Source organism: Durio zibethinus, chromosome 26, assembly GCF_047325235.1.
Source record: "Durio zibethinus cultivar Kanyao isolate XHJ-2024 chromosome 26, ASM4732523v1, whole genome shotgun sequence".
NCBI classification, from domain to species: Eukaryota; Viridiplantae; Streptophyta; class Magnoliopsida; order Malvales; family Malvaceae; genus Durio; species Durio zibethinus.
Genome location: NC_143187.1, coordinates 4,986,515 through 5,003,141, shown reverse-complemented (window position 1 = coordinate 5,003,141; position 16,627 = coordinate 4,986,515). Strand labels below are relative to the sequence as shown.

Sequence of the window (16,627 nt, the reverse complement as noted above, 5' to 3'; positions counted from 1 at the left end):
ACCTAAAAAAGGAGCCAAGCAGTTATGTTATGCCTCACTATTTCTATTTCAAGAAATCCCAGAACTGCATTTTTAATCATTGTGCTTTCGGTTTTAGTAAAAGTCTTCATTATTCTTACAGAACCTTAGTTCTTCAAACAAGAAACTATATATCTAACAACCTTTGAAAATTACTAATATAATACTCAACCCAAAAACAAAATGCAAAAAACATTCAAACATTATTTTTGGAATGAGAGATCATAGCCTAGAAATAAAAGAAAGATTGTAAGTGCTGAGATTTAAACTTTAGACTTGCTACATAAACAACCGAGCTAAATTTCAGGTTTGCTTTCAAGTACTGTTAACACAGCAATGATATTAACAAATTTTATTCAAACCTTTAAAAGCAAACAAACTAATGCAACCAAATCTGATCCTAAAAAACCATATATCCTTAGCACTAATAAATGGATGTTTTATCTTAATAAAAATTTTAAGACAAACCAAAGTGCCTACAAGTAAGGACCAAAGAAGGCAGTAATGAATGGTGGAATTAAGCCATCCAAGCAATCTTGGTTGATCTCAGTTATCGCCTTGCAACAGGATGGTCCAACCATAAGTTTGTTAGTCAAAAACACATTGAGAATGTCTCCAATGCAAGCATCAATATCTTGAAAATGTGACTCACATGGCTGAATTTCAATAGGAGGCGCCCTGGATTGCTTAGCAAGAGAAGTAGAAGGTTTGGCAGAAGGTGGAGATGTGTCGGTGAGAGAAAAGAACGGAAACCGAGGCAGCGATTGTGGCAGCGTGGCATTAGGAAAATCTGGGTAACGTTTTCATGCGAACGGGCCTGGTTGATAATGTTCTGAACTACCAACATATGCATTAATGGCTAGCGCTTGTGTTGCCCACAAGACTGAGCAGACAAAAGACATCAACAACGAATCTGCAAATATATTCATTTTTTAGCTTGAAACTTATCAAAAGTATGTATTCCGCAAGGTGTATTATGCAAATTGGAATGAAATGATTAAAACCTGAAAATGGGGGTGGGTTTTATAGCGTAAGATTTAAGAAGTTAAGAGTTGCAGCTGAAGCTGTCCTGATGAAGAAAATTGGTTGTCAAGAAAACGATATGATTCCTGAATATCATGCACCCTTTTCTTTCCTAGGAGTTGTTGTTCTGGTTATGTATTGAGTTACATAATTTTAATGTGACAGTACAGACCAAAAAGATAGGCCCAAGATGAGCAGACTCTTTAAATATTAGGCAAAATTGGTGCATTTACATTAGAGGTGGTGATTTAAACAGAAACTAATGTTACAACATAAATTGTTTTCCTTCAATCAATGCCATCTTGCTATTATACTTAAAAATTAAAATGAGAAGAAGTTTCTAATCATGAAACTATGACTCCCACTCGCCATCAAGCGTCAAGAATAAAAGTGGGCCAAAATACACGATATATTAGCAGAAAGGGCAAACTTCCACTGCCAGAAGTCCATAAAAAATATTTAATTTTCAAACTGCAAGACTTTCTTTTAGGCAGTTCTCTTTGAAGAGTGAGAGGATGAATCAGACTTCTCAGCCAGATAGTGCTCAAGCATATCTTCTTCATCATCTGCAATAAACCAAAGTGATCAAATAATTTCTTTCATCCGATTTGCTAAAATTTTTCGCTTTAGTTTTACCAAACAATATCATAATTAAGAAAGCATTTAATTAATGTTCTTGGCACTATCAAATACCGATTATGGTCTGCGTGCCAAGAGAGGGACTCACCTTCAAAATCATCATCATCAAAATCAATATCTTCCTCGTCTTCCTCGTCAGATCCTTCAGTGACAGGAGCTCCACCTTTCTGCAGAAGAGAGTCAGTATATTAAAGATGCACTTTCATAATTAAACAGATAAATTCTACCAATATCACATATCACAAAATGCATTGATTCTTCATTGAGTCATGATTGCTTTCGACCATAGAAAGAAGTCGTTTAATCCAATTAAATCTTTGGCTGAATGATGTTAAATAGACATCTTATCTTGCATATAAATTTTTTTAATACTAACATAAATTTACTTGAGTCTCAGATTAATTTTTCTTTTTTGGATAATCAAGTCTGAGATTCAACGTAGGGGAAAGATACTTAATTCCTAGAAACAATGGTGCTTTCACAAAACTGTTACCGTTAATGATTATATTCTATTTTTAAAATGGTGGAAATACATGTTAGAGAAAAAATCATTAATCAGCGGATATATGAATTGGAAATAGACCATCCCAAACCCAATCTAATCATTTGAGATTATTAGACAATTTAAAGGAAACAATGATGTGTTTGTTTCTGGAATCCTACTAAATCCATGGTGACAAATTAACAATAATATAGATGTTATCTCCACAATGTTACAGAGAGGAAAAATTAGGAAGTATAAATTACCACAGTAGCTCTTCCACTTTCAAACCACTGCCTGCCTGTGAGCTTCTTCTCTTTGGGTGCCGTGAGAGCAGACTCAGGCATTAGCCTGAAAATTGATGCATTGAGAGTTTATTTGTGACTATAATATATGCCTTTTAATTTTCATAACATTGGCACATAGCTTTTCTTTTTCTTCTCTTCTTTTTAACACATAAGACATCATGATCAAGAGGTCGATTAACCATAACAAACAAAGGAAACTCTCTATGCACTGAACTAGAAGAAGGAAAGCTAGAACAGGATTATTTCCTGCATTCCAGGCTTTGTTGCTCTGACTACATTTTTAAAGTACATGTATCAGACACCTCAAAGTGAATGTGGCTATGAGGCACAACCATCCAAAATAAGGGAAAACTTGACAAAATTCTACATAAGCTTGTTGGCCATGTACACATGGACTGCCATTCATACCCAAGTTTGAGTAACGTATGTTCTAGGCAATATTATAACAGACTAAGTCACCTCTCTCATCTAGGTGCCATTGAGTTTAATTAACAGTAAAGCAAAGTTTACTCAGAAGGTAAACACTTCCATGATTTTTGTTTTTCTTTCTTTTTTCGAGGAAGATCTGCGTGATATGAATTTTGTTTCAAAGTGTAGAACAGGAAGAGAAACTGTGTTTCAGTTATTTCCTTTTTTTTTTTTTCCTGATGGCCTGGAACCTTTTATGAGAACATTGAGTACATGTACCAGCAAGCAATACACAGCTGCCACATAAGTCCAGACTTCCAAGACAGGAAACTGAACCAACGACATGAGCCTCTACATCTTGTCCCAGGTCAATCACTTCTCTAGCAAGGATAAACTTTATAAAATAATGATAACAAGCACAAGGGGCTTTAGCATGTTTAGTGCTACCAAACTTCCAAACTTGTGAACAAAAACCAAAGATAAAGTAATCTCTGTGTGCATGTTCAAATATGTACAAAAAGCATTCAGCTACCAAACTTACTTAGCTCGCTCTAGTGCCAACTCTGCCTCAAACCTTTCTCTCCATGCCAAAAATGTATCAACAGTAACAGGTTCTCCATGTGGTACAATTACCTGCAAGAAGGAAAAGGTAAGATAGCTCCTTTTACGTAAAGACTAACGTGTATTAACTATTAAGAGAAAACTTAGTGATCTCAAACTTCAATAGCATCCTGATTTGGGATCATAAGTAGCACAAAGTTTTATGTTGCTCCTCTTTACGGCAGATTGACCAATTAGCATTAGAGTTCCAAGTCAAGATCAAGAATATTTTTAAAATTGCACAAACAACAAGGTCCCTAAATCTGTCTACCAGGAAAATATCCACACTTTTACTCAGTAGATATGACTTGTCCAATAGTCGGGACATATAGCAGTAAACAGCATAGTATATCATTGGAATCAAAGCACTTTCCTAAATTCACAGTCCTGACTTGCAGAAACCGATCCTAAAGGGTTACATCATTGTAGAAACATCCTTGACATGATCCTGTAATATAGCAAAGTCCCAAGGGTAATTTCAGCATTCTGAAATTTGAACTTGAGAAGAAAGGTTGCGGAGCAGTTGAAGGGAAATCAACAGGCAAGATACTGAATCCAGTTTGTTTCAGAGCACATGTTCACAAGCTCAATGGGTATTATTTCTCACCTTCCATTAACTTGACAGCATGCACAATGTGAAACGTGCATCCTTCTTCTCAGTGATTGGTTTTCATTAAAACAGACTCAACTATCCAACTTCTACCCTCTTCTCAACAAATTTTTTTCAATTCCCTTTAACACTTAATGCAAATGTAACATCTTTCTGATGTTGGGACTTAGTCTCAACTTCCTTATCTCTTTTACACTTTTTTTCAAGTTTCTTTCTGTAATCATGGGAGTTTTTTTGTCCAACATTCTAACTGATGTTGGTTGAGATTCATTTGACAAATTGATATTATGAACATTGCAAACCAGCAGCTTCGCTATTCACCTTTTCTTTTTCTAGTACCAAGTATTTAAAATAACAATAACTTCATTTGTTGCATGCTTAATGTCAAAAAGCTAATCCTGGCCGCAAGCTATCACATTTATACCTTTTGAAGCATAAATTTGAAATATGTCATTCCTCTCAATTAGGCATCACCAGACACCACCTTAGCAACTGTAGTGGATTGCAGCACCATAAGGCAAAAACAACACCCTTTCTCTATAGGTCAAAGCTGTAAGTTAAAACAGGCAAGTAGTTCTTTCTACAGAGCTATGCGTCCATGAGCTATAAATACAAACATCGCATCCAACTAGCAGGTGGGCAATGGTATATGAATGCAAATAGAATTTGCTAAAGGATTGCTCAAAACAAAAGTTTTATTTACTCTTGTAAACATCTGACCACAAGAACGTAAGAAATGAAAGTGCATAGTAAATGACCACACCTCATCTTTTGTTGATTCTTCTTCTTCAGCATTGTCAGCATCAGCATCTTGGCCATATCTTTCAGATAGCCATTCCTTGGCTGTTGTAACCAAAGTGTAAATCATAGCCATTCCAAGATTTTCAGATGCCTGTAAAGCACAAAATCACGTGAGAATTTGCACAACCGGGACAAATTAAGCTGTATAAACACTTTACATGTAAGAAAAAGATGCTACTAGGCATATCAACTAAAAATAACACTTTTTATTGCAATCTTTTGCTAGAAAGAAGGATTAATTTATGAAACAGACGCTACTGCCAGCCAAAGATACATGTGAGACAGAGTTCAATTAGCTAAAGATTTGGCACACTTAAGATTCTCTATGCCATTTAAAAATTCCAATCAGGAGATTTTACATTTGTCATAGTGTGGTGACAGGAGATAGGAAAAGACATGATGTTGACTCTTTATTAAGAGCAAAAAACTAAACTTACGGAAGAACAATTTGTGGATGCTTTAGATACGCTTAAAGAGTAAATTACAAATTCCACTAATATGACAAAACATAAACGCATGCAAGGTTACCTCCTGTTCAAGCTTCTCTTTCAAAACTTTGAGGTCACTGGTATGTATTCCCCGTATACTGGAAAAGGAAATGAAAAGTCCAGGTTACTTAAAAAAGCTCATCAGAAAGAGCAAGAACACAAGGGATAAAGAATTCATCTGATAGAGTAATCAGCAATAAACTTGCACAAAATGATAGTCTCCAATATCATGAAAGATAAACGTTAAAAAAACATTAATATTGATTTACCACAGTTATTGTATCAGTTGGAATCATCAATAAAAGAAACCATTCATGCAAGTATGTAAGGACACAACTATAGGATTTATTCACATGATAGCCACTGACATCTTAGTGCAACCTTTCACTTTAGGTAGCTTAAAAATTAAAAAGCAGAAAATAAAATGGTAGATCATGACAACAACTAGGGTCCATTTAGTTGTCAGTTTTACTAACTTCTTTGCTTTCAAAAGCAAAAAGCAAGAAGAAAAATGAATTTGGATATCTGTGAAGAATATATTTTTGAATAATTAGTTTCAGGGATAACAAAAAGCATGATCTAATTCAGGTAGCAACCATTAAGTGTGAAACGGTGTTACTTCTCAACTAATTGCTCATTTTTAACCAAATAACATTATGCTTTTGCTATATAGCGTAAAAAGGCAAAAATCAAGTAGCCAGGATGACCAAAGAAATAAAACTTGATGATTTTCAGAGGTCCACATAGAAGATGAACAGTCAATTCAGAGTTGAGGAGCATTTGATAAATATTGGTGCAACTAATGAAACAATTAACTCTAACTGAATATTAAAAAAAAAATGCAGTTAATAACAAAAAGGCCAGATGTCTGCTGCTCTAGTCTCAGATAGTATAGGAAAACACCCCATGTGATCCCATGAGATTGCAAAGAAGGATTAAGACTTCGCTAGGTTGGGAAAACGGGAAGGGGGAAGGATGGAAAATTTTTCAATCTAATGGCTAAGATTCATATATTGATGGCACAACCATTGGATTAAAAACTATTCCATCCTCCCCATTGAGCAAAGGCTAATTGAGTTTCAAACAGAAGGAAAAAAAAATTGCTTCTCAGATCATTTGAGTAAACAAGGGACAGTCACAAATATATTTATAGTGGCATGCATATTGGCGCATTGCACTGAAAGGACATACTGACCTTTTTACATTCAGAAGTGGAGGCTCATCTGGATATTTTTCCGTATGCGAGAAAATCAAAGCCAGCTGAACTGCAACAGAAGTTTGGACAACAGCTTATGTTCACATGGAAACAGAAAATCATGAACTTAGGGCAGCAAAAATAATTCCCAAAATTAAGCAACTTGAATCAAATTTGGTGTTCTAAATTCATTTGTTCATGTCTGCATATAAGTGTGACTACAGATAAACATGACATGCTACAATTTGTTGAATGAATAAAAAGAATAACCTGGTCTGGTGGTTGACTGATCTGCGTCATCATCCTGTCAAACACAAAAAGAGGTAATTAGATGAGAGGAAAATCAGTTGACAAGGCATAAGAGTCATGAAGAATGAATAATGTTGTAGAACCAGTAGCTAAGCATGCCAAAGCCAAACATTTCTAAATCATTTAGATGTGAACTATTACTCAGCAAACAACTCTACCTCCACTAGCCCATGCCATTGTAAGGTCACCATGAGAAACTAGAATAAAATGGGCTTCTAAAGAAATGCCAATCACATAACGAAAATGCAGATAACCTTATGTCAGGATAAAACACACCTGAGGGGATAATGTTATTTGGAAGCACCTATTCGAGGTGCTTAGCCCACTCTCACCAGAGTGAATTTCTGATGCAAAAGTAGTAATCATTACAGGTGAGGAGAGAACAGAAAATTTGATCAGATAGAAAAGCATAAGTCTAACAAAAGAAAGGCAAATGGACCTTTGAATTCATCCATAAGTATTGCTTCCAGGGCTTCAATTTCCATCTCCTGCTCCTGCACGTGGTCTGCAAACATAGATAAATGAATTAATGCTGAAGGAAGTATACCATGAACCAATCTCAAAACAGCATTGCATTCTTCCATCAATTGTTAAAATAAGGTTTAATCAATATTATTAAATGTTAAGTTGATCATATTTCATGTCCTTAGGTAGTTGCTTGGGAATAAAGACAGTAAAGTTGTATCTTTTATGAACAGGGTAGCTGTATTTGTTAGTTCTCTTACAACTTGATGGTTCATCCATGATTTATCAGGTTGAGCCGCTAATCTGTGCTTGAGATTCTCTTAAAGCCTGTACTTTTACCACTTTTGCTTCATTGATACTAGCTTTGATTTTTTTTTTTTTAAATCATTCATTATGAAGTAAATAAAATTTCATGATATCTTACAAAACCCAGATCCCCGAAAATCTCCAGAATGATAAAAAAAAAAAAAACAAAAGCAAACAAAAGAACATTCCATTTCAACCCGAAAAAAATGCCATTGCAGCTGCTGGGTATCTCTGATTACCTAAAAGAAAAATGCTTATGTCTTTATGTTACTCTTTATAGAAACAAAAGCAAATTGCATTAGAAGAAAACCCTAAAAAAAAAAAAAAACACTAAGAAGGAGCAAAATAAGAGGAAAAAAGCTTAATTACGGAATTTAAGATGGTTGAAGGAGCGGTATCAACAAACTCGATTAGCAATACAATAGTAGAATTTGATTAGTAAAAATAAAGTTTTACATAATAATGAATTAAAAAATCAAAAAAGGGAATTACCAGTCATGGTTGTGAATTGGGGATAATATTCCTTTTATGTTTTTGTGTTATTGGATTTGATTCTGCCTTTCCTCCCAGAGATGAAGATGATCGAAGCTCACAGTTTACATGGACGCTTCAGCTCCATAAAACCTAATGAAAAACTCACTTCTAAACTCACCGTTTCACTTTTGTTCTTTACTCTATTTTTTATTATTATTCTACCAAATTTGAAAAAAAAAAAAAAAAGGAATTTAAGGCATAGGGTAAAATAATAAAAAAAAACTTTGAATTCCATCGTTTCATGTTGATAAATTTTTATATTTTTATTGCATTTAAATAAATCATTCATTTTTATTTTATATTTAAATAAAAATTTAATTTTAATTTGTTTTTAAATAAATTTGAGTGTTTAATTTGTAATTAAATAAAAAAATTTTTGAGACAAAACTTTATTGGAATATAAATTAAAAAATTAAAATTTATTTAAATATAATAAAAATATAAAAAATATTTTAAAAATATAAACTTATTCATGAGTTTTTTTTTTTATATATATTTTAGCCTAATGCATATTATTTTTTGCATCTCTCTTCAATTAATAAATAGTAGTATACTAGAAAAAGTGTGGTAAAAAAAATCTTTGAGGCATTAAAAAATTTATAATAATGTAAAAGAAATAAATAAGTGAATAATTACCAAACAAGTTTCTAAAATAAAGTAAAAAGTAGGTAAAAAATTTTTTAAAATATAAATTTCGTCTATATTTTTAAAGAAAAATATTACAATTACAATTTTATTAATATATATGTATCTTTTATTTTATATTTTTATATTTATTAATTTTATAATTTAATTGATATCACTTGACTCATGACATTAATAAGTTTTAATATTAGTACACATATAATATTATATAGTTGAGAAATTTTTTATTTTTATTTTTTAACCATCAAATTGTAAAATAGTATTTTAAGATCGTTCAAAGAAAATAACTCAATTGCTTGAAATGAATCGAAAGTTTCTTTGGACGTAGAAGTAAATTATCATATTAATTAATGAGCAACATAAAGATAGACACAACTGCAATTCAATATCGATTTCATTGATCTTGCACATTGAAATTTGAAAACATGAAATGACAAATGATTTATCGATTATCATGAACGTATTACATTACTTGATGTGGACATTAAGGGCGTCTCATTGCCACCCTTTCTTTACCAATATAACAATCCTTTCCTTGTTTCTTTTTTTACTTTCAATTTTTTTTTTCATGTTCTCACAAAGGAAAAAATAAAAAATTTTAATTATTTTAAATTTTTAATGTGTTTGATAAACATTTTTAGAAATCATCGAGATTTGTAAAATCATTTTAAAAATATAATATTTAATAAATTTAAAATTTAATACATATAATTTTCTTCCTTCATTATAAATTTTTAATTAAGAAATCATAATCATTATTTTTAAAATTTTTTAATTTACCCTTAAATTTTAATATTATATTATTTATACGATTGAAAAAAAATTACACGCTAAGCTATTTCAAATTTATAAATTATTATTAAATATTTGTTTTATTTTTTATTATTATGAAATTCCCAAAGCCAATAGAAAAACATGTACTTAAAAAATTAGAAATTTATTGTACTATTATTTTATTATTAGTATTGTTTTTATTTAACCGTTGCCCCGGGTCATGTCAAAGAAGAAATGAAGAATCCACGTTGCATCGCATTCAAATGTAATTACCTCTGTTCGATTGCACCAACAATTTAATCCAACGGTTTTAAATGCACCCGTACGATGCAACGTGCACGTAAAAAGAATCACGCTAACACAATTTATTTATTAAATAAATTAGTTAATTTTTTAATATAAATTTTATTTTCTCTCTTCTCTCTCCCGTTATCCATTAGATTTGGGGATTCAAATATTGGTATTTTGTAAAATATTAAAATTTATATATTTATATAAAAATTATATATTATAATTTATATTATATAAAAATATAAAATATAATTTTTTTATTTTATAAAATTCATATATAATTATTATTATATCATATTTTACAGTATCACCTCTCCCTTAAACCAAACAAGCCAAAATGCAAACAAAAGTTACATTTTAATTTTTTTTTTAATTTTGTCTTTTTTTTATTTTTATTTGATGATCCAAACAGAAGCCTTTCACTCTTCTTCGTACCCTTTTCTCTCTTTCTCACTGTCGTTTCACTCTGTACACTCAGCGAAAAAATTCCGGTAAAATATTTGATAAAAATGGATAAAAAGTGAAGTTACAGGCACTTACAAATATTTTCAAGTCTCTCAAGAAAAACTCAGAAAAACGGAAATTTAATTTGAAAGTGGAAAAGGAAACCAAAAAAGTGATCTTCAAAACAAGAAAAGAAAACAAAATTTCTCCAGATCTTTTTTATGTTGTTGTTTAAACTGGGCTTTGTCTTTTCTTTTCTTCTAAAAAAAAAAAAAACTGGGCTTTGTCTTCAGCGCCTAGATCCTTTTTCGTACATAAACCCTTTGAGCCTAGGTTTTTATCTATCTTTTAAGCCATTTTTTTCTGGGTTTATGGGTGTTTCTTTGTTTCTTTTCTGGGTTTTTAGTTGCATGCAGGATTAAGGATTTTGTTACTGATTTTTTTTTTAAATAGTTTTTCAGGTTTTAAGGGGCGTATGCATTTGTTCAAGCAATCAACATGTTTTGGTGATTTTGGAGTCTTGGGTCTGCTTCAAACGGAGTTTAAGGATTGACTTCTAAAGATCAGGTTTTTCTGAACATTAATTTTTCTTAGGAGGTTTCAGATGGGGAGCCCCGATGAGCCCAACACAAAGGGCATTGACGCGTCGGTGGGTGGCTTGGTTTGGGTCCGGCGCAGAAACGGTTCGTGGTGGCCTGGTCGGATTATGGGCCTTGATGAGCTCTCTGAGGGTTGTTTGGTTTCTCCAAGATCCGGTACTCCTGTTAAGCTTCTTGGTCGTGAAGATGCAAGCGTGTAAGTCCAATTTTTTTTAATCTTTTAGTCATTTTTAGATTTTTTTGGATAGGTTTAATAGCTTGCATTTCTGTTGATGATTCATTGTAGTAGTTTTCTTTTATTCAAATTTATTTGTTTAGTAGTTTTGATAGTATTTTCATTTTTGAAACTCTTTTTTTATATTGCTTAATCAAAAAGATGCTGAAAAAGAGGAAACACTTGCAGATAATAAGTGTTTTTTTTTTTTCCTTGGTTGGTTTTAATGTATGGTGCACTTTCATGTTCATATCTATGGTTTTTGTGGCAATGTGTGGTGGAAAGTTGAGCATTTGTATCGTATTGAAAAGGCCTGCTTGTTTGCTTTGGTGCATAATGCTTGTTGTTTGTGCTTTCAGTGAAACATTTAACTCAACGGGGTCTGTCTTTGAATAAAATCTTGTGTGCCTTTTTTTAATAATCAAAACTAGAACTTTTGGTAACTTGAGAAAAGTTTTTTTTTTTTTTTCTTTAAGCACTGTTGATCTTATATTAGGCTGGTAGGAGCATGTGCTTTTGATTTTGTAAGAGCCCTTTATAAATTTTTTTACTTTTTGTTTTCCTGTTGCAGTTTATAGGCATTGGTTAATTGAGCTCTAAAACAAATTTCTAAATCAGTTCAGTAGGTGAGTGTTTGTTCTGTCACACATTAGTAGAGGCTGTAACCACCTCTCGTCGCAGTTGTTGCATTGTAACTTTGGGACTATGTATCGATCCAATAGAAAAGAACAAAATTATCCAAGATTTGGAACGATGACTGCTATTTTCCATTTTATATTATGATGATTCAGATTCGAGGTTTTGCCTTTATAGCCCATCCTGTCTATATTTAAACCTTGTTCAATGCTGTGATTTATGATTAAAACACTGTTAGTGCTGCATTTTCTTCTTTTAATTGGAATGATTGAATCCCTCTTCCCCCTAATAAAAAAAAAATTCTCGAATGATTTGTCACTGAAGATTGAAATATATAAATTAGAGGAGCCTTTTGGTCAAATATCACCCTTGAATGGAAAGAATTTACTATGCTTGGCATGCGTTCATATTACTTAACTTTGTTGATTAAATTTCTTTGTTTTTTGGTTTTAGGGACTGGTATAATCTTGAAAAGTCTAAGAGGGTGAAGGCCTTTCGCTGTGGAGAATATAATGAATGTATTGAGAAAGCAAAGGCTTCAGCAGCAAATTCTAGCAAGAAAGCAGTGAAATATGCTCGAAGAGAAGATGCTATTCTCCATGCTCTTGAGATTGAGAGTGCACGTCTAGGCAAGGATCATCCAGATTATTTCTCTCGAAAAGATAGTTTTGGTGGTGACGAGGGTAGTTTGGCCAGAGAATTACCTACCATGTCACATTCTGGTAAAGAAAATGAGGATATGACTGGTGAAATGAGTGAATCTGATGATGAATCAGATTCAGCTCCAGAGTTATCACAGTCTGGCATATCCTTTGAAGAGCCAAATAATGGTACTAAGGGGCACACTATGCTGGTAAAGAGAAGAAAAACTCCAAATGATTCAGAGGATGATGGAATGGAAGGAATCAAGCGTATGAGAGGACTTGAGGATCTAGGCATGGGTGTAGGATCAAAAAGAAAAGCCCAGGCTGCAGGGGTGCTCGAACTAGTTCAACAAGATAATGCTTCCTTCTATGGATTAAACACTGTCAATTGCCTGTCTAATGGAGGTCCTGTAAATGGTAGCAGAAATCATTCATCATTACTGAAAAGAAAGAGATCTCAAGTGGCAAATGTTCATGAATTCCTGAAAAGGAAAAATCGTCGCCGACCATTAACCAAGGTTTTGGAGAGTACTGCTATGGTGTCAGTTCCAGTTGTTTGTGATGAACTTCCAAGCTCAAGTGGTTCACCCCTTAGGGGACTCACTGACAGCAAGGTTTCAGGAATGGATTCTAATGAATCACGGAAAAGTGTTTCTGTGGTAATTAACAATAACAACAACAACAATAATAACAACTCAGATAGTACTGGAGTTTCATGCGAGAATGGTGTCTTCTTAAATGCTTCTGAACATGCCGCCGATGCATCTCAAACTAATAATAAGACCAAAGATAATGAAATTTCCAGCATACCGGGGCTAGCTGAGAATGAATCTTCTGACAGGCTATTTGATGTACCATTTGTTGGAGAAGATAAAACATGTGCAGGTATTCTGGATTAAACATTTATAAACTATACCATTTCTTGTCATCACTGCATCATTTTTGTGCATAAACATATTCTGCTGCTTTTATAAATTGCACTTGTATTGATTTAGCTTTTATTGGGGGGTGGGGGAGTGGGGTGGGGTGGGTTGCTGCAGCTGATGGATATTTAGATTATTTGTTATTCCATGACTTGTTATTATTTACCATGATTATCGTGTGTCTTCTTAATGTGTTGGTTTTGTGTGACTCCTCTGAGATATTCCTGCCTGCATTTAGCTTTTGTTGAGGCGAGTTCGTTATTACTTTGTTCTTCTTTGGTCCTTAATAAGATTTTTATGTTCTGGTGTCATATATAACTTTTAGAATTGCATAACTCGGGTCTTGTGTTTGCATTAGTGTGTCTATTAACATACATTCATAGACACACACACATGATTGTGTGTTTTTGATTGTGGATGTGTGGTGATCATTTGGGCCAACTGTTTGTCAACAGGTCTACTTATTCAGATTTGTTCCCCAATCAAATTAGCTGGACTCCAGCTTGTTTGACTCTTTAGGGCTTCTAAATAGACACAACTAATGAATTGCAGGCAATTGCTAGTGATTTGATGACTTGAGGACAGCTGTCCTGGCATGAAATGAAGTTGATGTTAAAATAAAACAAACAAAAGGAGTTGTATTCAAACTAGAAGCCAACTCTATCTACATATGCTTTTGAAAACCCAAATGCATATGTTTTTCTATTATACTCGTTGTTCTGATACTGAGGGTGTTGGTTAAGTAGCCAATTGGACCAAGCAGCGGTGGTTTGTTGGATGATAAACTATGCTGAGTATTAGATGGAATGGATAAGGATTTAAACTGTCACTGATATTCAGTGATAAGATTGGACATTAGCTAAATTACTCTTCTTATGGGTTGAGGATATGATCACTTGCAATGAATTCTGATTGGATTGAAAATGCATTGATGTTTATGCACTCATACGATCAAAGGGCTGAAGTTCAAACTGCATTGGTAACAAAGGCATAATTTGGACCAAAAACTTGAATGCTCCTGCTAGTAGTCCCTGTTTAATCATAATTTTCCTGGAAACTAAGTTGAATTAGAGTAAAGATATGAGATTCCCTTTGTTTAAGGAATTCTTTTCCTTCTTTTGTCATGCACCTTTTCCACCAGAATTTGTTTCAAGCTCAAACAATTCAGTTTGAAATAAGGTTAGTTTAGTACCAGGTCTGCTTTTTTCTTGCATTGTGTTCTTTTGCTTGTTTATCCTTTTCCAATGTGAAGATGTCAATTTAAGTACATGGTTTGAGGATATATTTAGCTTAAGACTATTCATTCTGGTAATGTTTCATTTTAGGGATCTTTTTTTCAAACCTCCCGTTTGTGATAGCTAGATGTTTATCCATATTCTTCCAGAACCTGATTCCTTTACCTTTTATTCTCTCATCTTTTCTGCAGCTGTAGCATTCTGCTTTTTTTCCCCATTGATACTGATAAATCATTTGATTCTGACAGATTTTTCTCCAATATTTGTATCTTGTTCATCTGAGAATCCTGAAGTTGGTGATTTGGGAAGGCAAGCTGAAATTGAGGGACATAATGAGTCTGGTTGTACTAGATCAGTGGATATTCATACAACTAGTATTGGCGAGATGATAGAGAAAGGTACTGCAGAGTGGCAGTTAAAAGGAAAGAGGAAATCGAGACAAATAAGTAAAAATCAAAAACACGACCTGAGAAAATACGCTGACATCGATGATGAACCAAATGCTTATTTGGCAGGTATAGAGCACTTGGATGGATTTTCCCAGGGTTCTGGTCAGAAGGTTGATTGCAATGGTGTTGGTGGGTCAGTTGCCCCATACAATTGCATCTTGCAATCCAAGTCCAAGGCAGTTGTTGAAGAGCAGCTTGATAGGTTCCGGGACTGGAAGTCTATGTCTCAGGAGCCTCATGTGAGAGGGCCAATAGTGGAGGCAAAAATACTACCTGATGGTTCTGTCACCCCTCAAAGATCACTTCCATGCCGTCAGTCCCACCATACTACTCACTACAGATATCAGATGACAGATTTTCCTGGAAAAACTTATTCTGCTGATTCATCATTATATGATGTTAAGATTGAGGTGAAAGCTAACTATCGGCCACAGCATGTTCCATTAGTTTCCCTCATGAGTAAACTGAATGGAAAAGCCATAATTGGTCACCCTCTATCAGTTGAGGTTTTGAGCGATGATTACTATGGCAATCTGGCTCATGAAGCTGCAATGGAGTGCACTGAAATTGGTCATTTAGTGAAGCGAAATTCAGAAGGTGGACGAGTCCCTAGAAAGCTTATGAAAATGCAATCGCACTTCCCTCCACGCAAATCAGCTAAAGCAAAGAAATCTGGACTTTTGTCCAAGAAGATTCGGAAATTGTCTTCATTGACTGGTCAGAACCAAGGTGTAGCTGACAGGAAACTGGTGGCAGATAAGCCCAAGGGTCCTGTAGTAGCTTGCGTTCCTCTAAAGTTAGTATTCAGTAGGATAAATGAAGCAATGAATGGCTCAGCACGACCAACACATCGCCCTTTAACATCAGGCAATTCATGAGTGGGTGATCCCCCTACTATAGTGAATGTGGTCACTTCCGGGATTTTATTCGACTAGAGAACCTCATAGCTGGTTCATTTTCAAAGCCTTGCCAGCAGCAGCCGCATGCATTCTGCCCGCAGGTAGAACCAATGCCTATGTACAATTGAAATTACATTGGGTTGTTGTAAAAAAAGGAAACTGGTAGGAGTATGAAGGATGATGAAGAACAAGAAAGCTTCTCTTCTCTGTCTTTGTATATATGAAAATGCAACATTAGTTGAGGTATAAAGGAGGTGGGATCTGGTATTAGGTGATATCCATGACCTGATTTTTTTTTCTTTTAATTTTTAATTCATGAATTTAGGTTGATTCAGGGGGCTAATAACCTAAAATTTGCCAGTTGCACCTCTTTTAGGCTTTGGGACTTTGATTTGGTAATTTATTCCAATTCCCAAAGCCTCTTTCCTTTCAACTTTGTTTTGTTTCCTGGAATTCAGATGTTTTTCTTCCAATTTCCAATTCCTTCTTTCCTCCATTTTTGTTATTGACATGTAATCCTATGTTGGGTTGATAATGGATCAGGCTTAATCTCGATATCCTTGTCAAAAAAACAGGGCCCATTTATTGACAGGAAATACGTATAGCATAAATGAAATATTGGATTATCATTAAATCAATCAATTAATTATTATTTCTTTATTATTGTTGGCAAAAAATATTGAATGGGT

General features: G+C 33.8%; 2 protein-coding genes across 7 annotated transcripts; one reads left to right on the top strand and one right to left on the bottom strand.

Annotated features, from left to right (window-relative positions):
• Window positions 1-1,221: 1,221 nt before the first annotated feature.
• LOC111274607 (uncharacterized) lies at window positions 1,222-8,311 on the bottom strand. 2 transcript variants are annotated; one of them, XM_089755538.1, is made up of 11 exons: window positions 8,144-8,311; window positions 7,320-7,385; window positions 7,157-7,224; window positions 6,842-6,875; window positions 6,572-6,641; window positions 5,417-5,474; window positions 4,851-4,979; window positions 3,419-3,510; window positions 2,428-2,512; window positions 1,769-1,847; window positions 1,222-1,607 (listed from the first exon to the last, which is right to left on the bottom strand). In XM_089755538.1, exons 1-11 carry the CDS (start codon window positions 8,148-8,150, stop codon window positions 1,528-1,530), a joined length of 768 nt encoding a protein of 255 aa, XP_089611664.1. In that variant the 5' UTR covers window positions 8,151-8,311; the 3' UTR covers window positions 1,222-1,527. The 2 variants fall into 2 exon arrangements, with proteins under 2 accessions (XP_089611664.1, XP_089611663.1); XM_089755537.1 differs by lacking the exon at window positions 2,428-2,512.
• A 1,918-nt stretch (window positions 8,312-10,229) lies between these two features.
• LOC111274602 (uncharacterized protein At1g51745-like) lies at window positions 10,230-16,430 on the top strand. Of its 5 annotated transcripts, none has more exons than XM_022859360.2 (4): window positions 10,230-10,672; window positions 10,793-11,134; window positions 12,242-13,317; window positions 14,839-16,430. In XM_022859360.2, exons 2-4 carry the CDS (start codon window positions 10,944-10,946, stop codon window positions 15,915-15,917), a joined length of 2,346 nt encoding a protein of 781 aa, XP_022715095.2. In that variant the 5' UTR covers window positions 10,230-10,672; window positions 10,793-10,943; the 3' UTR covers window positions 15,918-16,430. The 5 variants fall into 5 exon arrangements, with proteins under 5 accessions (XP_022715095.2, XP_022715094.2, XP_022715097.2 ...); XM_022859359.2 differs by having other exon boundaries at window positions 10,254-10,386; XM_022859362.2 differs by having other exon boundaries at window positions 10,269-10,386; window positions 10,801-11,134.
• Window positions 16,431-16,627: the final 197 nt, after the last annotated feature.